This window comes from Pezoporus occidentalis, unplaced genomic scaffold (genome assembly GCF_034315485.1).
Source record: "Pezoporus occidentalis ecotype Australia unplaced genomic scaffold, CSIRO_AGI_Poc_V1 ctg84, whole genome shotgun sequence".
Classification (NCBI taxonomy): Eukaryota; Metazoa; Chordata; class Aves; order Psittaciformes; family Psittacidae; genus Pezoporus; species Pezoporus occidentalis.
In genome coordinates, this window is record NW_026916203.1 from 147,739 (window position 1) to 174,006 (window position 26,268).

General features: G+C 39.9%; 1 protein-coding gene across 7 annotated transcripts in view; it reads left to right on the forward strand.

Annotated features, from left to right (window-relative positions):
- The window catches only part of MCC (MCC regulator of WNT signaling pathway), a 173,420-nt gene extending 147,230 nt beyond the window's left edge, over positions 1–26,190 (forward strand). For all 7 annotated transcript variants that reach the window (XM_062604212.1, XM_062604206.1, XM_062604209.1 and 4 more), the window contains 6 exons: positions 905–1,088; positions 7,630–7,864; positions 13,639–13,845; positions 14,765–14,868; positions 24,554–24,676; positions 25,628–26,190. In XM_062604212.1, the coding sequence (XP_062460196.1) occupies positions 905–1,088; positions 7,630–7,864; positions 13,639–13,845; positions 14,765–14,868; positions 24,554–24,676; positions 25,628–25,808 (1,034 nt within the window). In that variant the 3' untranslated portion in view covers positions 25,809–26,190. The remainder of the gene's footprint in view (positions 1–904; positions 1,089–7,629; positions 7,865–13,638; positions 13,846–14,764; positions 14,869–24,553; positions 24,677–25,627) is intronic.
- Positions 26,191–26,268: the final 78 nt, after the last annotated feature.

The window sequence follows — 26,268 nt, forward strand, 5'->3', positions numbered from 1 at the left end:
TTTTCACATTATTTTCTAGTGCATTGCACTTCAATTAGCAAGTATGAAGTTTGGGTAATTGGTCTTTGACTTGAAGAAGGATAAAATTAAAATGTGACATAGAGCAAACCAGGGATGGGAGGGTTTGTTAATACTTTCTGACATCTTTGCATTGAATTTGGTAAACTATGAATAAATTGTAGGTTTGTTCAGAATTTCAGTGTAGCCACTAATGTGTATTACTTTAATGACTCTTCTGGAGTTAAGACTGTAAGTATGGTGACAGTGGTGGTTTATGTCCTCCCTCTGCTAAAGAGATGGCTTACCAGCTGCACAATGCTGTATAACCACTAGAAATTATTATCAAATTAAGAAACATCAGTTCTAGTTTTCACTGAGTTTAGGATTCATGATGGTAAACTCTGAAAGGCTGCTTCTAAGCTGTAATGCAATTCCTCAGCTGGAAAGGCAACCTGTAAGAAGGTGTTCTGGCAAACCATTAGGCTTGAGTTGAAGGCGGTTGAGAAAAAGCACTGGAAATGACTGCACTGTCAAACAGCACTGGAGTGACTGGAGTAAAAGTTGTAATTAAGGCTAAATGTTTTTACAGTGAATTATTTTGAGAATCCTAACCTAATCCTAATGCGCACCCTTACAAATAGACAAGCTAAGATAAAACATTACTTAAGACATGTACCCAGAGCAGCAAGTGCCTGGAGCTTGTGGCTGGGAGGGAGATGCATTATTCAGGCATTAGTTACCACTGATACTCAGGCAGAAGTAAAGTTGTTTTTACATCACAGATTGGTAATTTATTGTCAACTTCTTGGTATAAACTGAGAGCATGTAGAAGCATCTCTACTCTTGCCTTAATTTCTATCACCTTCCTGAAAGCTCTGAAACAGATTGTTTGCTTGAAAACTAGGGGACCAGGCAGGTGATGAAAACATCACTCAAATGCTTAAGAGAGCTCATGACTGCCGGAAGACAGCTGAGAACGCAGCAAAAGCCTTGCTGATAAAACTAGATGGGAGCTGCGGAGGAGCCTATGCAATCACCGGCTGTAGCGTACAGCCCTGGGAAAGCCTGTCATCCAACAGCCACACAAGGTAACTGCAATTCATCTGCTCTCCTAATCCCCAAGTCTGCTGAACTACCTCCTTCTCCTCAGTCCATTGGCTTCTTTGTTTTGATTTGTAAGTCACCATATGTCAGTGGTCTGATTTGCTTTAGACTTCGAGCAACTCCAGCCAAGAAGAGTCCTGTGTAAATCTGTTGCAAAGGAGTGATTCTGAACTTTCATCTTCCTCATAAAGAGCAAATCCATTATATTTGTTCTACTTCAGTGACTTTCTTGCTGTTTTATTGGAATTCAAGTCATGTACTTCTTGTTCATATCTGTTATGTGCAGACAGCACAGACACACTGAGAACCAGAGATCAGAAATATACTTTCATGAGCATTTTGAAGTACTCAGGAGGTTTTTGTAAATGTTGCAAATCCAGTCGTGTTTTAAACCATTTGCTCTCCCATTTTGCTTTGCCCCTGTTCCAAGCTCCCCATTCTGTTCTTTCACATGTGGAGTGGCAAATGAACTTCATCATAGATAGAGTGGATTCTTCCAGGAAAGGATAGATATTGCAGTTTTTCTGAAGACCTGTAAAATAATGAAACTTAAATGAGCTATTGTTGCAGAAGTGTTCCAGTTCAAATGCATCTGCTAGCAGCTTCATTTTGAGTCATTGCCTGCCTGAGGTATAATTGTGCTCTGTGCAGTGATTATGTGAGCTTGTGCTTGTGTATGGATATTATTTGGCAAGCATCCTGGACAAAAATAGATGATAATTTTTCTTTTTAAAAGATATTTTGGTTCCACAGATTCACTCTAAAATTTAATTTTAATTCAGTTTTTGAGCCCATTCTTTATTCAAATGTTGTCATTTTTGACACTTTAGAAGTTTATTTTAATACCATACGATTTCTTCTTGCTGATGCCTTCTCCGAAGGGTACCTCCTGATGTATGACTAGCATGGAAAAGCTGAAAAGTGAGCAAAAAGATAACCTGAGGGAACAGGGTCCAAATGTGAGGTAAATTTTTAGGTTTTATTCTAAGAATTTTACGATGCGTTTTCAGTGCAAGAAAGCTGTATTTTTACATAGAAATTAATGTGGCAGCATCTGCAGTTAGTAACATGTTGGTCATTCAAAAGTACAAAGCTGTTTCAAAACTCTTGACTTGCCTTGCCTCAGTTTGCATTCTCTTACACCATTATCTACCCCTGCATGTGAACAGGTTGTGACCACAAAACCCAGTACCTCTACCTAGGCTGAGCTAGTTGTCCATGTTGTTATTTGAAAGGGTCCTTTTCTTTTTTTATAACCTCGGTGATTTTCTTCTTTGTGAGATGTCTAGTATGTAGTCAAAGCATCTTTTTTCTTATTGAACTTTAGCTAGTTTCCAGGATTGACAGGGGAAAATGGAGCAAAGAATTGATTCCTCTTTTATTGTCTATTCTCTTAGCCTTTCACTGAAAGTGTTTGTAAGAATATAGTCTTTACAGTCCTTGCATTGTTGAACGCATTTTTGGTTTTTAGAGGGGAAGGGTAAGGAATGGATGTATATGTGTTTGAGGAAGAAAATCATCCCTCATGCTCATTGTTTACCTTGAACATTTTGTGTTCAGCTGGCACTGTGTGTACATGTGCATGCAGCATGTTGACTGAGTATATAAAGTTTCAACAGAATATTATTAAAATAGCATAGGATTTCAAATTTCATCAGTGTAAACTGTGTCATGAAATGTAAAAATGCAAATGTAAATTCTTCTGTGTGCAGGATTTTAGATAAAAATCATTATCATTGTAGGATTTTTTTTTTTTTCTGATGGAGAGCAAGACACTATAGTGAACAAGGTAACTACTATTACCTGCTTTGATAGATGTAGAACGTGAGTACTCAGTCACCCAAAGGGCACATAGCAAGTCAGGACCTTGTCACATGGGCAACCTGATCTGATCAACATTTAGACATTGTCATCCCTCTCCACTCCCCCCACAACCAGTATAATTTGTCTAAACATACATGTCAGTGAGAATATTCTTTTAATTTTAGCTTCTCCATGACTCTTCCGTTCTGTTCTGTTAAGTGATAATGTGGTGTTTTCAGATTTCTCCTTCGTGTGGACCCTGTCTGACAACAGAGGCATACCCTCTTCATTTAGGGACACATGACACTGTGACAGCCCATAGATGGAAAATCTGTGTTGGTTTAAAAGGCACACACTTTATTTATATCAGTAAATGTTACATCTCTGGTTTAAAAAATTGATGATTTTGCCTATAATTCCGTTCTCCCTATCATTCTGGATTCCTTTTCCTTCTCTCCAGGACCCTACTCCTGTTTTTTGTCATTATCCTGCCTGTGTTGTCAGCTCTCTCACCCCATTCATGTGTGTTCTGTTGCCACTTGGCTCCCTGCTGTTCTGACACACATCCCCTTGCTGCAGACCTATAGCTGTCTTTGATTCTTTGATGTTGATAATTTCCATTTCCATTCATGTTGCATTGCAATAGCAATCCAAGCACAAACAGGAAAGCAGACTACAGATTTCTAGCTATTTAATGGTTGGACTTGATGATCTTAAAAGTTTTTTCCAATATTGTATGATTCTATGATTCTATTCCTGCGGGCTTAATGTCTGTAAAACTGGCGAGTAGAACAAGCCTGCATCACTAGTGAACGCTGTGTGAACCTCCATTTGGGGACCACTATATATTGAAATGAAAACGGTTTTACATTACATGGTTCAAACATACTCCAAATCTGCAAGACTGATCTTTCGGCATGGCTGTTCCAGTGTTGCATGCTTTTAGTTGCCTGTATGTATTGCTACTTTTTCCCTTTGAAACTAACTGAGCAAAGAGGTGGTGCCATGATGAAAACTCTTCGTGCATGAGGCTTGTGACAAATGAGTAATTCTACTCGCTGTTCAGAATCCTGTAGAAGTGGAACTTATAATGCAATTGTTGACCCATTTTTAGCTTTGGCATTTCAGATGAGATTCTGAATGTCAAATTGTTGAATGCGTTACTGAGAATAAATAGCTAGTGAGCTGCTAGTTACAAGTGGTTAGGAATGGAAAAGGGAGCAACTCAAATGTAAATAAATGAAAGGCAACCAAAAACCATCACAGATGCTCTGCTAAAGTGGATAAAATTAGTAACAAGCATCTCAGATTATTTAGTTAGCAGCACCACAATGTTACCCATTCATTTTTGGAAAATGGAATAGGCCTACAGTGTAGTTGGGAGTCATAATTATTTTAATGGACAGAAACTAACAAACATTGCCAACAAGGTTTGACTGTACCTTAAAAAGAAGGAAAGAGACTCTGGTGGTAATACCAGTTGAAAACAGTGGATTTTATTCTCTGCAGTGCTAGTAAGCCCAACCTTACATCTAGATTCATGGAGGAAAAGATCTGGTCTCTTACATGCTAAAGGGAATTCTTTTCAATATTACACAGTGTCACAGAATATCAGAATTACTGCAGATTTTGGATAAGTAGCTGACAGACAAGATTATCTTGGCTGAAGTGTGCAAATAAGTTATTTTAAGATACCTGTTGTGATATTTCTATGTTATTTAGGACTTCATTGCTGGACCTAATTATTCTCAGAAGGAAGCAGAGTAGTTTCACCAGAGGTTCTAAATTTAGCCAGATACGCTGTTGTTTGTCTTTTGGCTGGTTGGCATATTTTTCAGTTTCTCAGGAAGTTACTGTCTTCTGGCTTTGTGCTCTTTCCTATCTCAAGCCACGGTCATTCCCTAGAAGATGGTGGCCTGTATATACTCTCTATCAAATGCATTCTTTGCAGTGTACAGTTGCATGCAGACATTCAAGCAAGTTTTGTGGATTTTGTTCTGACAGCATTATAGTTATGTCAACTTTTGTATTGTCTACACAATTGCTGAATTGCAGATTTATTTATTGATTTGATTTTTAACAGATGAACTGAAGCTTATAGAATTTTATGGGCAAAATTTTGTAATGTACTGAAGTTACTCACAAATAAGCACTGTTGGAAGCCTCACTTTATCCATCTGCTGAGTTTCATATACACACATGTGCATGTGAACACACATGTGCATGTGAACACACACACGCATGCCAGCAAATAAAACTGCACATTATGCTATATTGATCTACATATTTTCCACAGGCTGTATATGCAAATTGACATCATTCAGGCATGTCATCATTATAAAAGACTGGAGGGATGAAGCAAGTGGGAAGAACATTTCTCTTACTTGTTATGAATACAGTACCAGTGAGAATGAGCAGATTGTTGTTGTGTTCCCTCCAGGTGTGAGGAAATGATGATCCTTTCTCTGTCCTTAACTATATGCTTCAGACATGAGAAACTGCACATCTTTTGCAAGAGTTTCATGTGGTTTTTGGATGGATGCATTATACTATATATGCATTCTGCCAGTCTGTTTTCCTTTGTCCTGAGTGCTCTTAAGAAGAGAGAACAATATCTGAAACTCAAGTTCATACGCTCACCAGCTGTGGGCCTTAAATAGCGCAGCAATGGACTAGCATTATGGGGAGGTATATGATCGGGCTTTTGGTGGATGGCAGAGCTGTTCTGTGGGAGTTCAGTGTGTTTCCATCCCTCATCACTCAGTCTTATTTTCACAACAGTCCAAAGTAGGCTTTGTACCCCAGCTTTCTGCATCACATACTGCTTCCAATCTTCTGGGTGAAATCTTGATGCTAAATGAGATGAGCGCTTTTGTGTCCCAAGATTTGAAGCCCATGTAGGTTTTAAAAGTTGTTCTTCCTCCAACAGCAGCTGTTTTGTATTTAATCCAGAAAAACGGTGCAATTGCTTTGGGTGCTGAGGAAACTTGCAACGTGACTTTGGTACAGAATTAAGTATTTCTCATATTGTTATCCATATGATTTTTTTATCACTATCTACTTCAGAAAGACAGCTTTAGATTCAGTAAATCTTGCTTTACTATTTCAAGATTCTCTAATGAAAAGCTAAGTATGCCAACCCAAACCATTCTGTGAACACAGATTTGTTTCAGTCTGGAAGGGGTTTTATGTACTGGGTGTTTTTAGCTTCACTGCAGATAGTAATGGCAGAAGACAAAAGCAAAGACCAGTCTACACTTGTGGTAAATATGGCACCTATTACCCCTAAGAAGCGGAAGGAAAAAATGGGGAATTGATAGATAAAACTGTGGTAAAGAACTGTAATGCGATACTTCATGAGAGGGAAGGATTTTGAAAAGTGTTTGTAGACCTGCCAATTCTCCATCTCCTCCAAGGCTGTGCTTGGAATTTGTGGGAAGATTGACAATTAGAGGCACTTAAAAATCAATTCAGCTTTAGCTGCAGTAGAACCAAAAGAAAAAGAGAAAAATCAAGCCTATCTTGATAGGTTTCCCCTTTTTCACATGCATAATATGTTTTAGGATTCATCCTGATTCCTACAACATGTAGCAGGTAGGGCTTTTTAATTCTTACAAAAACGTTGAACAGCAGTGCAAATTGACATAGAAAATTATTTTTGCTGATAACTGAGATCATCTAGCATTCCAGACAAGCAGTTAATGGATGACTTATCTCTCACCCGGCATCTGATTACAGGACCTCAGGAGACAGCGGGCAGCTTTGAGTGAGGTTATAGAAACAACATGGTATTTTATTTTCCTTTTAGTGTTATTGCAATTATATTGAGCCCTGGAATGCTATGACGGTATCAGTCTCGGCCCCCTGCAGCACTGGCACGTGTGTAAGTGGCTAGGCAGCATTGAGCCACCCTTTCTCTAAGGCATTAGTTCTCACTTTGTGTGATCTCTGTGTAAAGATTTGTGGGGCAGACTAATGGGCAGTCATTTGTTTGTAGGTAGGAGAAGTTCTGCCAAATCTGATGATGACTTTTTATTAAAAGTTTTTACTAACTTAGGAGTTATAAGCCCTCCAGCCCTGAAAGAATGTCAATGAACTGAAGAATACATCTTAACATGAATTTAAAGAATGTCAGTGTACTCCTGACAATTACCAGTGTAATTCTGCTCTGGTTGATTCCTGCAAGTGTCCATTAAAAATGTCTAAGCTCATAATGTATATTGCTATCAGCAAAGATCAATGAAGTCTGGCCTGCTTCTTTCTTTTTTAGCAGATGCTTCTTTCCAAAGAAGATGAAGACTTAGGGTAAGAGCAGCAGAGAAGCTTGCTGTGCTAGGGTACTGCTAAGAAATCTTCAGTAGCTATTTATTTTCAGATTTTTAATTAAAAACCTGGTTTCAGAAGACATGATTCCAGAAAAAGGACTTCAGTTATGTGTCACTAAATACTCAGCTTTGCAGGGAAATTGTCACATGATTAAATTTTCTCAAGCAGCTTAGAGAATTAATTTATTTTCTGAATTTGTCATACCCCTCTCCATCTTCTGAGCATTGCAGCATCCAGTTCGTGCTGTGTGTGTCCTTTCTCTGAACTTTTAAGACTCAGATGTGTTGATGAACTACTCGGGATGGGGGGGGGGGGGGGGGGGGGGGGGGGGGGAAGTTGATGAAAAAATGCAGATTTTGTTCGAGACTTTCTTATAATACTGTTTTCTCTTTCCAGTACTACCAGCTCAACTGCAAGCAGTTGTGATACGGAATTTACAAAGGAGGATGAGCAACGACTGAAGGATTACATACAGCAGTTGAAAAATGACAGAGCAGCAGTGAAACTGACAATGCTGGAGCTGGAAAGCATCCACATTGATCCCCTTAGTTATGACGTTAAACCTCGAGGAGACAGCCAGAGGCTAGACCTGGAAAATGCAGTCTTGATGCAGGAACTTATGGCAATGAAGGTATTTTATTTATATCCAACTGGCTCACTTCACTGCTGACAATGCCCCTACAAAACTGCTCCAAAACACTTTCAGTCACACATGTGGGATGCTTTAACAGGGATCACTGGGTAATAAAGGGTAGCTTCAGTAAAGCAAATAATCAGGGCTGAACACCCAGTAGTCAGAAAGTGAGAAGGAGTGCTTTAATACTGACAAAGTACGTGTGTTTTGAATTAGGTGAAGACTTCATCCATGGCTCTGAACTTGGAATGGTCTGCTTGACAAATGGTGCTCTCCCTGAGGGATGTGGCAGCTGAGTTGCTTGAGGGTAACCAAAAGCATGATACAGAACTTCCCAAGAGACAGTTCCTTACAAGCTTGCAAATGTGCATCTTGAATATTTGTGAACTGAAGCAGAACAAATTTACCTCTTTCTAATGTTGTCATGGGAGGATGGTCTGTCAGAAGCTATCATCCCTAATGCTCTCGAGTGGTCAGTCACAAGTCCAGAGCTGTTCCAGGCACTGTGTTGCAATCTGTAGCTTAGTTCAGAGTCTGAACAAAGAGTATGGTGTGTAGTGATTTGCAGTAACACAGGTTTTTGGAGAAAACACTGGTCCTTCAGGCCTGGTTTATACATAGAATTCTAAAGAGGTTATTAAGAAAAACTGACCTTTGTTGACCAGGTATAGAGCTCATGTCATTTTAAATTTGGCTTCTGTATTGAGTGAGGTGAACTAAAACACAGGAGCATATCAAAGGAAAGCAAGCCTCATACAAGCACATGACTGCATTTAGAAGTTGTCTGGATTTTGTTCAGTTTAAATAAGTTTAATTTCTGCATATTGACAAGTCCTGTTTTAGTCAGCTAATGGCAGATATATATTAGGTGATGTATCATGTATAACAGCAGATCCCAATAGTTTTATAAACTCCTAAAGCTATAGATTTTTGTTCTGATGTGCTGCTGCTGGCTAAGTCTAGAAATGATAACTTTGTTCTTAGTGGTACTGTTTTTTCCATGATGACAATACAATTTTGCAATAATGCATTCAATATTTGAAGTTCAAAGAAAAAAGATTACCTGTTACCAGTCAGAAGATTTAAAGTTGTTTTAGTTGTTAGAATATATTGTGGCCAACAGCAATATATTCCCTACAGTTAAAGCATTCAAGATGTACTGGAAAATATTCATAGATAATTATATGCATATTTCAGATATCACACTTACATCTCCTCTTTTGCATCCAGATCTTCTGTGAAATCTCTTATACACAGTTCTATCTTTAAATTGATAGGTAGAGGCAAACTGCAGAGCTGTCCTTTGCGATTAGTGCTCTGGCATTCCCTGACCTGGCAGGGACACCAACAATTGCATATCATAATTTCTGCTACAGTTTTGAGTGCTGGTAATCCTTTTGTTCACTAAATCCTGTAACTTGTTTTTTACACTCATAACTTTTGACTTGACGTAGCACATTGGGTTTTCACTGGAGAAATTGTCCCTAGAAGAAGAAGAAATCTTTCTTCTTGATTGGTTTGTGCACAATGCTAATCCATGCATTTTACACAGGTAGCTGAAGTCACCTTAAGTCCTTTCTGGTTCAGAAAAACTGGTAGCATTGTTATTTGTTATAATTTGTTGCACTTTCTGAAACTCATGACTTCAGGGAGTTCCTGCATTTCTGAAAGGGACATAGTGAAAACTCGGGTTTGTCAAAACTTGCGATAGATTTGTTGGTAAGTGCTCTCCTGCTATAGAAACAAGAAATTCGTACCCTTCTTCTATGCATAAAGCATTAGAAAAGGCACAGCAACACTCTGCTTTGCTTTGGTCCCAAGAGGATGTGCTACCTATTAGCATTTATGGTTGTGGCTTAGGTCTGCATTGCACCTCACTCATGTTCAACAAGTTATAACATAGCTGAACCTACGGGCAGAACTCATGGACGTCTTGGCTTTCTGAGTGTCTTGGCTTTTCATCAACCAGCAAGGATGGTACAGCTTGATTAAGCTACTCAAGGATTTTCTGCATTGCTGGGTCTTACACCTGCTGCTGTCTTTCTGAAACTTGTATTTGTGTTGGGATCTCTGCTGCATCTTTTAGCGTGTTTCATTTAATGAATCCTAGTAAAAACTGATGTCCAGATCAGTTGTTTTATTTCTTCTGTTACACTGATAATATTCTGAAAATGCCTTTATACCATTAATTCTTCATTACTGATGAAAATTATCCCTAAAAGGTGATTTGAAGATGGTTTTTCTGTTGCCCTGTTTATTTATTTTTATTTATTTCTTTATTTTTTGTCCAGAGTGTAAGACGTAGTGTTTCTCCAGAACTGCTATAGAATGCAAATCTTTGCTTCAAGCAGTAATTAATTACGTTTCCAAATACATTCTGGTCTGTGGTTTGTCATCATTCAATGGGCTTGCTTTGAGGTCAGTTGTTGTCATGCCCCAGTTAGGAAGGAGATTAATTCTGATGGGTGTAAAAAATTCTTCATTTTCAGCCTTTGTGCATTTCAAAGTATGTAATGTAGATAAGTCTTAGCTTTCTACACTGATAGTTTTTCCTCTTCTGTGTACAGGTTGTGATTATACTGCTCATAATGTGCTTTGAGACTACAGACTCTCTGCAGAAAATGTTAAGAATCCTCTTGTCCACCTTTGTTACAACATTTCATGCTCTTGTATGTAGTAAAACACGGTTAACTAGAGCATGGCATTTATCTGCTCTGATACTTGTTTTACTTCTGAAGGCTGGTATATTCCACCTTGTGTACTGTGATCCTTTGAGAATCCCCTTTTCATGACTTTTAGAATTTTTTGCCACATAAGAGTCAATGCTGTTTTATTCTGGCATGACCACATCCAGTACCAGTTTGAATTTTGAGAATTATGTGGTGTTTCTGATTATGTTGAGTCAGGGGTGTTGTTTAATTGTCATCAAGTTTTCACCCAAATTCAGAATTACAGTATGACTGCAAGTACATAATATTCCTCAATATTCAGTTAATTAATCCTTACTGGTAGATTTAGTGCTTGAAGCTTGTGAATTTGAACAGGTTGTGTAAGTCTTCTGCAAAAAAACTGGAAGAGTGACTACTTGCAACCTCCTTCGGGGTTTCATTTTGTAAATGCCACTTTAGGTCCACACCCTGAAGGAACAGATAGGTTAAACTGCAAATATTTCACCAGCACCCAGTAACTGGGGGAAGGGGGGGGGGGGGAGAAAAAAATAAAGGAATAGTAAATATACAAAGGTGATGTTGTCATTGAAATGAAATTTAGACACTATCTTTAGAAAATGTGTTTTAATGGAAGAAGATGCTGCACGTGTAAGGAATAATTAACTCTGAAAGTTAATCTGAGTTACTTAAATTTTCCCAGGTGAAATGTGACTTTTGCCACCCATCCTCACAGGTTATATGTATCCATATCAGAATCCTCAGCTTTTAACTTCAGCCTTTCCATCCCTTGCTGCTCTTTCCCTTTCCACTCTTTACGACAGAGGTTGATGGTTTTGCCCTGCTTTGTCTTTGCTTCTCTATTTCAAAGTCACATTGCCTTGGTACAAGGAAGCTAACACATGTGGAGAGCTTTTGGAGTCCATGCTATGTCTTCTGGGACAGGGTACAAATTTGTGAATTCATATATGATGTCAAAAACTTACTGTCTTCATAAACAAATAAGTTAACCATTGATCCTCAAATTTATGTTCAGCTAGAATATGTAGTAGAAACAAACATCCAGTCATTAAGTTGAAACTCTCAACTGATGGGAAACATCAGTTCCATAGATCCATTGTTGCAGTGGCTAAGTTCACCTTTTTTTTTAGGAAACTAATGTCCCTTATTTCTAGGCTGAATTTGCCTAACTTCAGCTTCCAGCCTGGGAGAATCTTTACGTGACCCTCCTGCATAGATAGCCCTTTATCAAGAGTATTCACGTACATGCCAAAATACTCAAATTACTTCTCAGCCTTCACTAAGCAGGCTAAGTAGATTAATGGCTTTAGAAACAGGCTTAAGAAGCTAAATATGTCCACTTGAGTATACCAGTTCAACTTCTGTAATTAAATTGCTCCATCATTGTGTATCAGTATTGTTTACATTTTTACTGTAGACAAAGGAACTTGATGGTTAAATTTGCCTAACAACTAGATTTCTGTAAACCACATTGGATGAAACTGATTGTGCTTCTAATCCGCAGTTCACAAATAAATAGATGACTAAGGGAGTGATTTTAAAGCTCATATGACTCTTTCCAAGCTTGGAGGAATTTAGGATATGGATTTTATTTTTGCATGGTTGGTAATTCTGAATAATCCAATGATCACCTGGGATTCCTGTATGCTATTGTAACTGTCTCCACCTTTGTGCACTGCTTACGCTTAATCCAGACATCACATGGTAGGGATGTAGATTTTCTTCTACAGAAAAAGTTGGTCTAAATATGTGCCAAGATACCTGCTTGTACAATCTTTGTTAATAATGCATATAATACCAAAAGCATTATTTTTGAAGGTAAACTGACAACCTGTAATGTCTTTGTGACTCAGATATTTTTTTCTGTTTCAAAATTCTGGCCACCAACAAGAAAATTCTATTTTTCAGGGATGTTTGCATAGTGACCAAGTCTAGAAATGAACCCTGATATAGAAAATGGCTGCATTAACTCAGTATTCACCCATGTGGTGACCTAGGGCATGTCAAGCTCAACAGTGAGAACATGATTCAGGGGAGTCTTTTTGGCAGTCTTTTTGTTTGATAGTGGTTTTAAACACATAATGTAAATTATGTTTATCTCTTTATGTCTGTCTCTTTAGTGTTTTGCAGATGATGGGTTGTCCTGGGACATTTTGTGGAAGAAACTTTGCTGAAGTGTTGTTAAACGCAAAGAGTCTTCTTGTTCAGGACACCCATCCTCTGCTTTTCATGGGAAGCTGAAAGCAAGTGCTGAAAGAAGAGTCACACTGCACTCATGACTAACACTGTCAACGCAGATGTTAGGGCAGAAGTCTGTACACCAGCAAGTGTTGTGTTAAATAGTTGTCAGCCATTAATACTGGAGTGACACAAGAATTAGCTTTCAGAATTGAGCTTCTTTCTACAAAGTACCTATGTCCATCTTCTGTGGATCATATTCATGGGAAGAATGTGAGTGCAATTTTGTGAATTGCAATTGTTGTGTATAGGTGTGATTCTAACCATCTAGAAGAGAAAAACTAAAACTGGATATCAGTTGCCCTTTTTGACTAGTGCATTCTACTACAGAGGCTGGTATTATGAGGCAAGAATATATGATCTGTGTCTTCTGTCCTTGTCCCTCAAACCTGTTCCACTGTAATGAGATAAACCAACTCTTAATTATTAGGTATTAATAAGAAGTTGGAATCTGGCATTTAGGGAGCTGTTTGACAAGAAAGTCAGACACTGGTTTTAGGGTAGTGGTCTCTGAAGGAAGCGCAAAGTACAACCAAAGAAATTTCAGCAGCTGTCACAACCCTCTGTGATCCCTCTACTCTAATTTCAGCACCAGATTAGCTGGTCTGTTGCCTGTGAGGTTATTTGAGGCTGATTAAAGGATGGCACAGCTCATCATACTCAGTCTCAAGATATCCTGATCCATTGACAAATACACCATGTGATTATAAAAAGCCTTCTGGATGCTGATTGTGTTCCCCATGGAAAGAGCACTCAAGTAATAGGAGTGAATGAAAATCTTGTTTAACTTCTTCCTTTAGGTATGTAATCTCATGAAGCAGCATGCTGATAATGTTTCTTCAACAGGAGGAGATGGCAGAGCTTAAGGCACAGCTTTACCTGCTGGAGAAGGAGAAGAAGGCATTGGAATTGAAACTGAGCACTCGAGAGGCCCAGGAGCAGGCCTACCTAATCCATATTGAGCACTTGAAGTCTGAAGTGGAAGAGCAAAAAGAAGAGAGGATGAGGTCTCTCAGCTCAACGAGCAGCGGAAGCAAAGACAAACTGGGCAAGGTCAGGAGTCAAACAAATTTCTAAAATTGACATTAACACAATTTATTGTACCCCTCCTTGCCTTTAGCATTTTAATAATTCTCTTCTTTTGGCTATGTCTTTTCTCTCTTCTGCAGTTGTTAGGTGATCCTTTCAGTGGTGTAATTTATGAGAACTTTGCAGAAATACTGTTAAGCCAGGCTAAAATAAGATGGTAATTTTGGGGAGGAGCACCACAGAGCCATTCCTGCCAAATATACAAGCTACTGTGGCTGAACATCTTGTGTTTTGCCTGTTGCCATTCACTGGGAACACTGGAAGAGAGTCTAAGCAAAATACCATTTCAATTAAGCAGTTAGAGCATTGTAATGACAGTCTCTTTTTCCTAGTCAGACAGTTTGTAATAATTCGAGAATGAAGAATTTGTCCCACCTCAGTATAATGCAAAATAAACAGATTTCTGTATTTACATTAAGAATTTGCATAAATAGTGATTCCTAGAAAAAAATTTATCTGGTTGTTTAGTGCTGTGTCTCCAGAAAGCCTCAGTAATGTGTTAAAAAACAAACTTCAGGAGTAGTGTATAATTGTCTTTCTGTTTTGTTTCTGGCAAAGCATCATCTGAATTGTTAGATCCAGTGATGCTTTGTTTCAACTGTGGTGTCCAAAGTAATAAAATGCAGTAACAGTTATGCACGCTATAGCAGAATTCTGCAAATCAGTGAGCTGTGGTGGTTTAGGAAACATTTAGAAGGATTTGTGAAGTGTTAATCCATTTAGTCCATTTCGTACTATGTTGATAGACTTGCCATGTTGCTGTGACATTGTGATGTTTATTTCACCTTCATTTTAAAAGTAGCTGCAAACTAAGAAGTTTCCAGAGTTTTCCCATTAAGGTGGTACGTAACTTTAACTTTGATGGCCTTTCCTCATTTCTCAGGAAGGCAGTGATGGCACCGCAGCAGCAACAGCATTAACACTAGGTGAGCTGAGTCCATATGATGAGAGTGAAGTGACTGCTGAACTGACAAACGCACTGAGGCGGTAAGCAGCTTCCTTCGCCAGAGGCATTACGTGTTCTGTAGGTCTGGGGTGAAGTTTAGTTCTGAGCCTTCACTCCTAACCCGTGAGTGATTTTAAGAGTGATTACAGGTTTTTTGTCTGAGAAGGAAAAGGATCGAAGTTCTTCTGACCCTCCTCTCTCTTTTGTTGTAGTTCTTCAGCTAATGAAAGTCCTCACGTAGTGCTCTGCTCCATTCTCCTTGAGGTTCTATACAATTCAGATTAACTGTATCCCTAAGAAGCCCTCAGAATGTCAAGAATGTCCATATGCAGGCAAGAACACATGACACAAAACAGTGACATGACTTGTTTGAGGGCAGACAGAAAATCTCTAGTGAAGACAGGATCTGAGGTGTGATCTTTGGTTCAGAAGGTTGGTCACAGATTAGAACCTAGGTAGGAGTTAACAGGAGTGGGAGCTACAGTGATTTTGATGACTCAGATGCTGCATTTGCATCCTGAGTATGTAAGTAAATCCACAATTCAATTAACAAATGACATTGTTGTGTGAAGCATTATCTTCTTGCTTCTCACAGGAGAGAAAATTGGTGTCTTGACGAACTGCTTTTGTCAACAGCCAGGTTTTAAGCCAAAGCTTTCAGTACAGTTACACATTAACTTCATACTTGCTTGTACAGCTCTTTTTGCTGCACCAGCTATGTGGTAAACTTCATGACAAAAATATTCACTGTTTCAGTAGGTTTTTTAGTACTTGTTCCACCTTTCCCAGGGCATGGCTATTTAATATCTGATCTAGTTATTACTGTATTTAGAGCCTGTCCAAAATGCTGCTAAGAATTTTGGCTGGAGAGAGTGTCTTTTGGCTTTTTGGCGTTTGCACATTCTTTAATGGTGGAATGACCTCTTAAGCAGCTGTGGTGATTCATTCCTGAAGTGCTTTTTTCATAGGTGCAGCTCTTAATGTGCCTAAGGACACTTAAGCCTGAAAGGCATTATGGAGAAATGTAAGATCATTACCACTGTAAAATCAGTATATCTCATACCACTTGCTTAATAGCCTGGCAGTTACAGAGCGTTGTTTGCTTGATGCAGGAAACAAAATTCTGTGGTTAAAATAATCAAAACTGTCATGTGTGTGTGGGCAGATAAAACCCATCAACAATGTAATTTACATAAATATTGCATAGAGCCATAGATTCCATATTCCTCACACTCCAGTCCCAGTGAGTGGAATGTAGAATATGTGAGCATCTCCACTGGCACTTTCTGCCTTCACTCAAGCTGCACCTTTTCCTGTTCTTGTTATTTGCCCCTGGATTTCGAGAAGATGCCAGTGACCTTAATTACCAGAGGCTTGAGTATAGTCATGAAATTTAGTTTGCTGACAACACAGACAACTTCGGTTTATCTACTAGCCCTTAAGTTGATTAGCTGGATTTCCAGCCAGGGGCCTAGCAAGTACAGATTGTCAGGCATAAATGGGGAAGAAAATAATTGGATTAAACTGTACATAAATTTTGGAGTAAAGACTTTCTATGTAATGGAAATACAGCTGTGCTAAATGTGATTGCTACTACCAGTGGGGCTTCAGCACGGTTTCTGTGAGATGTGTGGACAGGGTATTTTTCACAGGGTTTCCTGTAGCAGTGTTCAGCATTAAAACCCATCTTACAGGCTTCCCACAGAAATAGCTTTTCTTTTCTGTCACCCCTATGCTAACTAGTAGAAATGTAAATTGTCTGTGAGTTTAATGTTGTAAAAGTTACATCTAGGTGACCAGATTTCTGGTATTGCAGGCTAAGGTTATTAATTTAGAGGCACATTCTATTCCAGCCAAGCATAAATACTTTATGCCAGAGTCTTCAGCAGTTTTGTTTTCACTTCCTTTCTTAGTGGAATGGTGGAATATTTCAGTGGACATGAAGATTTTTGAGTCTGACACATCCATAAACAAAGATGTTGGCAGGAAGTACTTTATTAGTGGGAGTGCAAAAATGTATTCCCAGCAGCCTCATAGCCTGGCCCTGACGCTTCGATGACTATGCGAGAGGCTGGTGTTGCGAGAGGGGATCTGGTTGACTCCCGCAAAATCAGGCACATTACATAGTCTGAAGAAGAACTTAAAATGACATTTTTCTTGCTAGTATGTTCTAGCTGTGGCAGGGGAAGGGAGCACTGTATGTTGCTTATATGAGTTTGTAACTTAGTAAGCACATGCTTGGTTATAGATGCATTAGAGATGGCAGGATGGTGACAGTAAGAATTCTACATAGGAAACATTTTTGATTTTAGCAGGGTGGCAGTGATGGTGATAGAACTAACCTTTTTTTTTTTTTCCTGCTAATTTCTTCCATTCTGTGAAAAATGTCCAAGCTGGCAAGTCTGAAACTTTTCCTTCTCCCTGGGCCTTATTAGAAATGTTTTGATTGCTGAGGTCCTCCTTGCAGTCTCTCCTTTTATTTGTTGCTGATAGGTTTTCTATCTGCATAGGATTGTATTTTGTGCATGTATTTAGAGAGTCCTCTGTAAGCATTAAAATATTTGGGCAGGAGGGATCTGACAATGACTCCTAGGTAAGGACCGTGGCAGACAAAACACTTTGAAACTAGACTGACTGACTGTTCAGACTTCAGCTGGGTCAACAGTTGGCAAACAATTACGATCTCTGATGCCAGTGCAGGGTTACATGAGTTGTGTCAGTTCCCTCAAAAAAGGATGGCTTCCCATCTAGCAACACAACAAAACAGCTGTATATTTACCGTTTCTGATGACTTTTGAACTAAGAGATAACCTAGGAAGTGATGCTACTAATTGGGAGGTTGTCATGGAGAAGGAAAAGGGTGGTAATCAGTAGAATTAAACTTTTTTAAATAGTTCTTTTAACATAAAGTACATTTTTGCACAGTGGTGTTGTCCTGCCTCTCTGGAAGTGGAAACTGCAGGTATTTCTAGTAGGACACTTAAAATTCATCCTGTTCAACAGCTTTCGTGTGTCTGTTGAGATACTGTAATGTCCTTTGCAGTCTTAGGTCCTTAGGCCTACCTGAAGACCTCAACCCTGTGTTGCACCAAACTCCTTGTTTTGAGAGAGCAACAGTTTCAACAGAAGGATGTGCCAGGGCATGGCAGTGACTGTTTCTGCCTGACACAGTGTCACCCAGAGATAAATAAGCCACCTTCCTTTATTTTAAACTTCCATGGACTTCATGTGATGATATCTTATCTTGGCAAATTTTCAGGGCCGCCCTTAGTTTCATGATAACAGGATCCAGGAGCAAGTAGAAACATCTCTCAAATTCAGGCATATCTTGACCATCAGTAAGGCTAAGTCTTGGAAATGGAAAGGGAAATGCCAAAAATACATGACTCAGATACAAAATGGCTCTTAAGACTTGAATCATTAAAATCTTTTTTCTGTTTGCCCAGAGTACAGAATGATCATGCAGTGGATCAAAGTGAGAAGAGAGAGGTGGGGTTGGTATACAGGAGCTACTGATGAGTGTTTTCAGTGCATCATCACTTGCTTTTTGTCAGTTACATTTGCTTATCTCTGTTCTCTTGTTATCACATTCATTAAATGAGGAAATAAGCAACTTGGAGACATTTGAACGCCAGACAGGCATGGACTACAGTCACGGCAAATTTCAGGGATCTCTGTTTTTCATGACATTGCAGTCTCCTGCTGTGGTTTCACTTGGCTGCCTGAGGTGTTCAGGAGGCATGGACTGTCTCTGGAAATTCCCCTGGAGAGGCCCACTGAGGGAAACCATCTTGCAAGAAAAGAAATGACTTACAGTGATGTAAGGGACAGATTCCTCAGAAGTGCCTTGGGTAGCTATTTTTTTTTTTTTTACAAGCATCAAGGATAACCATTTTTCTACATTTTTTACATGGAATAAATAGTTCTCCTTACTGCAGCGTATTTTTTTGCACCACTGAGCTGCTGTGCACTTGGATATAGTCATCACAAGGAGCTCCAAATAGCTGCAGGTCAAGAGAGCTTTCAGGCTGGGCTGGCAAAGCTGGTGGGAGGTTTGAGCAGTGAAAGATGCAGGCACGCTGCTGCCTTCCTCCAGGCTTCTTCCTTTTTGCTGCCAGTCTGTTGTTTCCGGGACTGTACCTGGCCTGTCTGCATGCTGCATGTCTGTGGTGTGGTACCTTCTGTTTTTTTTTAGATCTGCTCTAAGCATTTGACAGTCAGCAAAAAAGCAGTATATTACACCAGCAAGGCATTTTTTTAAAGCCCTCTCCATATTCTCTGTGGTCAGAAAAGGCTACCTTTGCACAGGAAGCAGAAAGCACAGGTGATCTCAAGGCAACTGCTGACAAGGAGAGGCAGGGAAATTTGAAGAGGATGATTTTAAGATTCTTGGCATTTGAAGTGTTGTTTTGTTCTCTCTTATAAAAAGTTCTATTAAATACCAGTTGTTTTCTGTAGCAGGCCAAGCTGCACTAGTGAGGCAGGCATGCATTCAAATAGTCTTGGAGATTCTGCACGCCAGCCTGAAGTAAGATGTTAGTTCAAACTGATGTACCTGAATTCCTTCTAACTGTCCAGCTGTTATTTTCTGAGAGGAGTCAAATGCCTAGAAAAAAACAAATCATGTGTCACCCTGTTCAGCTGGAACTGGAAAAAGAAGAGATGGGAGTGGGAGAACATGCCAGGTTTAAAACAAGAGCGTAATAGGGAAGGGACTAGGAGCAAAGCATGGGATGGAAGGTGTGTGCCTCTTGTTCAAAGCAGGGACCATGCAGAAAGCTAGGGGACATGCTAGAGATGCTGCTTCTCCTTCCTCTCCCCAAACCCCACATGCCTGCCTGCCTGGGTACCTGTGCCCAGGAACACTGAGTCCTCAGTCTCTTCAAGCTGGCTGCCCTGTTGCTACGCCAGGGCTTTGTGTCTGTGAAGCTCAGGGGCAGATGCTGAGCTGAAGCCACTCTGACAGGGGAGCCAGAATTTGGGGAGGTTTCCTTGTAGCAGGCAATGCTTCCTGATGAGTAAATGGACGCTTCTAGGGATGGCAAGGTGTAGGATAGTCCCCAAAGACCCCTGACTCCTCTGCCAAGCTGTGGGAAATTTTTTTGCCTCCTGCTCTGGAGAAAGCTTATTACTCCTCTTTTACTCCAGATTCACCAAGAGCTATGGGTGTTCTTGAGCCCAGGGCAGAGGGGCAACAGCTAGGTATGTTTCAAGCCAGGGGCAGAAAAATTCACTTTCTGTGTGCCAGGGAAGTGCAGCTTCCTTTCTCAGCACTGGGGAGATCTCGTGGAATGAGCAAGGACAGGAAAATCTGCCTGGGAAGGCTTTGGCACATGAAACCTGAATGTGTCTGGAAAAGCCCAGGCAGGAGAGAAAAGTACGCAAGACCTTGCTTACATTATTCTGGGCCAAACATGGTGTCATTGCGTGGAGGCCAAATTGACAGAAACTGCAGAAATGTGCCTGATGGTAGTTTCCTTTACAGCTCTGGCAGAATTCCCTGCTCTCTACAGTAGCCTTGAAACCAGAGATGCCACGCCCTGTCTGTTTGCCTTTCAGTGCAAACCATCCTGTAAGTCTGAAACAAAAAGCCCTTGAAAACCCATTAGCAATTGCCCACTGAGTGTTTTGATTGTGAAAATACAAAACAAAAGTCTTTGTTACCAGCACTTTAGGCATTTCATTGAAAACAGTGTTTTTAGAAGATGTTGGAGTAGGCTGTAGGCCTGTTCTCTGCATTTTCTTGGAAAGGGAGCAGTTGAGTATTTCCCCAGCAGGCTTCCCAAGTGCCCCAAGAACAGAGAACCCTTGTGTTGGAAGCAAGCCATGCCCTCAGATCATAAGCTTCTTCCCTTTCTGGGAATACGTGCTCATTTTCTCTGTGTGAATGAGCTGCTGCCATGGCTCTCCACAGCTCCAGTAGCAGTACCCAGTTGAAAAGGAAATGTTGGAAGCAAAATCTGTGCTGACTTCTGCAGTCAGATTGATTTGTGGACTCACAGAAATTGTGTTCTGGTAAAAATGCTTGCTTTTCCTTCCCTCTTCACATCAAAATACAAACATAAATGCTTTCTCAGGATCCATACTGGTCCATATTACAGCCCTGGGGCATGACAGCAGTGTGAATTCTGTGCACGTTTGCTCTTCAGGCTCTGGAACACGGTCTGGCAGCAGAAGGCCTTGCCAGACCCATATGGCATCTGTGTCAGGAAGATGTTCATATGGCCATTGTGTCAAATGCAGTTCCATCCCTGGTTTGCAGCTTTGACACATTCTCATTTAGGAAAAATGCTGCATATTACTAGGACTATTGTTTTAAAATATTCTGTTTATTAAGCCTGATTCTTCATATCCTGCTGATTTACAAAAGCAACGGAGGAAATGAAGTGATGCTAGAAATCCTGTAAAGACAGCTAACCCTGTAATGCATTAAAGGAATCCAAATAGCACCTCAGGATTCATTATTACTCCTGTTTACTGCCCAACTAAGCAATCAGTTTTGAAGAGACACAAATAAGGACATTTCTTACTGTCCAAACTGAGGTAATAAGTGATGGAAATGGAGAGAAGTGAAAAGGTTTAGCATTATAAGGCATGGGATTTTTATGAAGGGATAGAGCATTTTCTGGTCAAGGTAAGTAAGGTACAGCTCTGAGGCCTCTCATCTACTACTAGTATAAATAGTGCCACACTTCAGAGAAAGCCTTACATGTTTTTTTCAGCATGTGATAGTCTTTAACCAAATATGCATCTCCATTTCCCAGACCAAAATGAGACATTTCCTGTGTCTAAATATCTAAAGATACTTAGATGTAAAGAAACAGTAAGTGTAAAAGTAGATCCCTATGTGTTGTTTTAATAAGATTTTGGGAATTTCAGCACGTGCTACCAGGTTTCCCTGAGATGAAGGTGGGAGTTAGGCCCTAGCTAGCACTGTTTTCACTGACTTAAAGACATCAGGAAAAGCCAAAAAAACTGCGTGGATCTTGTCAGATCAGGCAATGTATGTGTTTTACTGCTATAAATGTAAATTTGAGACATCTGTAGATGTGAAGGATTACCCACTGTTAACTAGCCTGCGGAGGCCCTCTCCTCGGGCCCTGTATCTTTGCCAAGTAGCAAGACCTTACAGGCCCGATGTAAAGAAATGCTTCTGATATTTAGTGGAGTTTGGGCTGAACATGACAGATTGAAAGGTGTGAGTGCAAAAACAGATGAAAGGTGCTGTATTAGTCAGGTGCTGTAATATTATCAAGTAATGGTGACTGTGACAACTAAACTTCTATCACACATTCCTCCAGGTCTTTTCACTTGTTTTTTTTTCCACACAGCTTTTGTTACAGAAAGTATGTTAAGCGCTCCAGCTGCAGTAAACTGTGTTTCTGCAAGGTTCTTTTTCCCATGTTGACTGGGTGCAGTGTTTTCACGGCTATACCTTTTCTTGCACATGATGCTAAATCAGCCTCAAATCAACAGCCTCTTGTGATTTTTTAGTTTTTTCCTCCCATCGAAATACTGTGAATGCTGGACTTCTTCTTCAGGCTTAGGTCACAGTGCTGGGCACAGTGCTGCTGAGCCTTGCCCAGAGCCTCTCTGGCTGTGGTATCCTTTGAGAGTAGACAAGGACTAGATTTACCCTACAGTGTTCTGTCATACCAGTAGTGCCATACACACATTAGGTAATAAGTCTGGTTTCTGCCAGGTCTGAGCTTTTCTTAATCTTACGCATCTTATATTTAGCAAGTAAAAACTGGATTATTCTTTTTTTGGGTTTTTTTTTTGGTTTCTGTTTTCTTTGCAGAGCACAGATTTTGACTGTAGACTGTGCTGTGTCTTTCTGATTGCTACAATAGGGTATAAAAATAAAACTTTTATTTGGGGTGGATGGCAATGAGCTTTTAAACACTAGGGAAAACATTGTGTAATTTGAAAACTGAGATACACTCCTTTGGTGAAAGGATGCATAAAGAATACTGATGATTCTTCATCAAACAAGGGTCCTCTTATGTCCTTCTTTCTTTGGTCAGTAAACCAGCATCTGCAGCGTGCTGGGATAAACTGCTAACTTGGAATATTTCCATGGCTGACTGTGAAAGCCCTTCTGTTGCTGAAGCTTTGCACAGTGAAACTTTCCACGTGTGCTGCCCTAGTCTCTGGTTGTAAAATGCTGCCGTTGCCAGGCCAGCGTCGAAACTACAGGCTGGTGAGCTGGATTTCGAGGGGCATCTGTGCAGAGCTAGGGGGGTATTCATTCGGTATTCCCACACTGTAGGGTATTCATTCCTATGGGGCTCAGTGGCTTTATGTGGAAGCTAGTAATAGTCTTGTTACTGAAATTAAGTCAAATTTACCCACTTTGCAGTGCTGCAACCAAAACAGGAGGGGAAGACAGATCACTGCAAAGAGGTTCTAAGCTGGAAAACACTGACAAATGTCTCCAGAGTTCCCCAGTGTAAGGTTCAACACTAAAATCTAACTAAATCTAAATGTAACTTTGTCCCACTTTAGCCCAGCTATATGTCATTCTTAGCACCCTGTTTAAAATTTTCAAATCTGATGTTTTTCTCTCTGGGATGTCTGTGCTATGAGGATGGGTCACAGAGAAAGGCTTCTGGATCTCCACATCAACACCCTTGCACAAGAGGTGGGAGAGTCTCGTGTCTGCATATGAGTGGGCTGTGGGCAGTCATCAGCTGTGCTGCAGGGAGCTCCCAAAGAAGAAGCACCAGCCTCAATGCCATGTGCATGCTTGTGCTGGGAAATGCCTTGTGAAGCCAGCTTAAACCCTAAGCTGTAACACTTGCTCCTCTGCAGAATGTCTGCCGCCTTCACTTTTTCTTTCCTTCATAGAGGCATTTGTAATGTGCACCTTACTTCCATTTTGGCACACTTCAGGTAATTAGTTATTGGTTCATAATTGGTAAGTAAGTATTGGTAATTACATTGACATCTGAAACTTCAATATTGTGGCTCATTTGAAATAAAAAGAGTGTAGCTCATAGAAGAAACTGCCTGTGCTCTGTAGTCTTCTGCATTTCTTGTATTTGTGTTTTTCTGTCAGTACTCCCCTCTCTTGTTCTTAACTTTCTCTGTTTCCTGCTGCCACATAGACTGAACTTGCTGGCTCCTAAAAGAAGCCTAGTGATCTACTGTAATACAGACTGTAGTATAAATTACTTGTGTAAATTTGAGGCAGTAACTGAAAAAAAGAAATTTCTCTGGGGGTGGTGAGACACTGGTACAAGTTGCTCAGAGAAGTTGTTGCTACTCCATCCCTGGAATGTTCAAGGTCAGGTTGGATAGAGCAACTTGACCTAGGTAACAATCCTGTTGTGTTACTTTTAATTAAAATTCCTATGTGCTAGACATGACGGTTTATTTTCCTTTGGTAGTTCGCTGTCTCATTCAAGACACAGTAGGTATTCTAAAGTATTATTTTTATGTATCTTTGTGGTTACTGTAATTTGATACATACAAGACCATAATTCGTCAGATAAGTTTGTTTTCTCTGCACCTCTGATCCCATATTCTAAAATGGTGAATGTTAGAAAAATCAACCTGTGGAAAAGTTTAATATTAGAACTACCTCCTGTTTTATCCAAGTAGTAGAAAGGAACATATTTTCAGCCTGTCAACCCAGCACAGGACAACCATTCATGTACTTGCAAGCTGAAGTGTTATTTCTGTTTTGAAAATAGTTTTCTTCCTCCTTTTATCCTTACCCAGGGAGAAGAAACTGAAGGCTAGAGTGCAAGAGTTAGTGAGTGCTTTGGAGAGACTCACCAAGAGCAGTGAAATCAGACATCAGCAGTCCGCAGAATTTGTTAATGACCTTAAACGGGCAAACAGGTAAAAGATCTACCAGCAGGTGGATGTGCCATTGATTTTATTTATTTATTTTTTTTTGGCCATGCTCTGCACTGTAATCCTCCTCTACTTTAATGAGCAGTTTCTGGATCCTTGTCTTCACCCATGCTGACTCTTTAAGGTTATAGTTAGAGATGCAGGAAGTATAAGCCTCCCATGTAAGATGCTGAAAAGTACATAGCTAAGAACAGAGGAACAGAAATAAATAGTTTAATCTTAACTGAGGTACCAGTAAATGTATTTTATTAAACAAAAAACTCCATTTATTCAGATTATGAATCTCTTATTTTGGTTAAAATTGCTCCCTTTTCTTTGGCTCCAGTCTCTTTATTAATAAACTGGCTTTGATAATCACACTTAAATTTTATTGCTCACTCAGTAGTTTTTACTGGGACTGTGTTTGAATATACTGAGAATGTGATGAAGTGTAGCTGCCCTTCCTGCAAGAAACCTATTTGCTCACAATGCAGTTTTCATTAATAAATCATACTTAAAGCCCATGTGGTGAGGAGCAGTACCCATCTCCAGCTTTCCTGATGAGTCAAAGTGGAGGCACAGAAGATACTTAGCAGCTGACAGATTAGCACAAGATGCCATTCTGTGTGTCCTGACGCTGTGCGCACTCTGGGAAGTCATCACCAGCAACCTCTAGTTGGCTCGCTCTTTGATCTCTGTTAAAAACTGCTTTCAGTAACCAGTTTATTTTCTCTATCTTTTGGGGGCCAGTACACACCTTGTCAGTGATTAGCACTGATCTGGATGTGGACCAAAGTTTGGATCTCATGCATTTTAAAGAACTAGTAAATCTTAGGAAGATGATCAGTATCCAAACTTTGGAATTGCCTGAAAGTGGTGTTTTGGGGTAGATTTTTGTGGCACTTGCTATGAACAACCATTTTTGAATGATCTTGTATTGCCTTGTATTTCTAACAGCAACTTGGTAGGAGCTTATGAAAAAGCAAAGAAAAAGCATCAGAATAAGCTGAAGAAATTGGAATCACAAATGATGGCCATGGTGGAGAGACATGAAACACAAGTAAGAATGCTCAAACAAAGAATAGCTTTACTAGAAGAAGAGAATTCTAGACCACACACCAATGAAACTTCACTTTAAATGCATCTCCTTCAAAGATGCTTAGTGCCATTACAAATTTGTTTCTTTTGGAGGCTGACTTAGGTAGCTTGAAACGCTGAAAGCCCTGACTCTCAATGCTGACACAGTAAGAACCTGCTCTGGGATCCCAGAGAGGTGTTATGGGGATAATGTGTTAACCTTAAGGACTGTTTTGCAATGTAAAATGGCAGTGCCTGAATTATCATGCTATAATTATATATGTTGTCTGTGTCATTATGTCTGTATTCTTACAGCTTCTCTTCCATTTTAAATGTCCCATGGGTGACAGTGTCACACAGTAATTCTTAACAGAGTTTTCAATTTGGGCAGTTTGGAGGTAATTTGAGTTTTCACAATCCCTGTGCTCCCTCTGCACACAACACAATAGCTGAAATTATAGGGAATCTGGTGTTTATAGTGCATTATGTTTGCAATTACTCTGAGAGACGGTTGGGGGTTT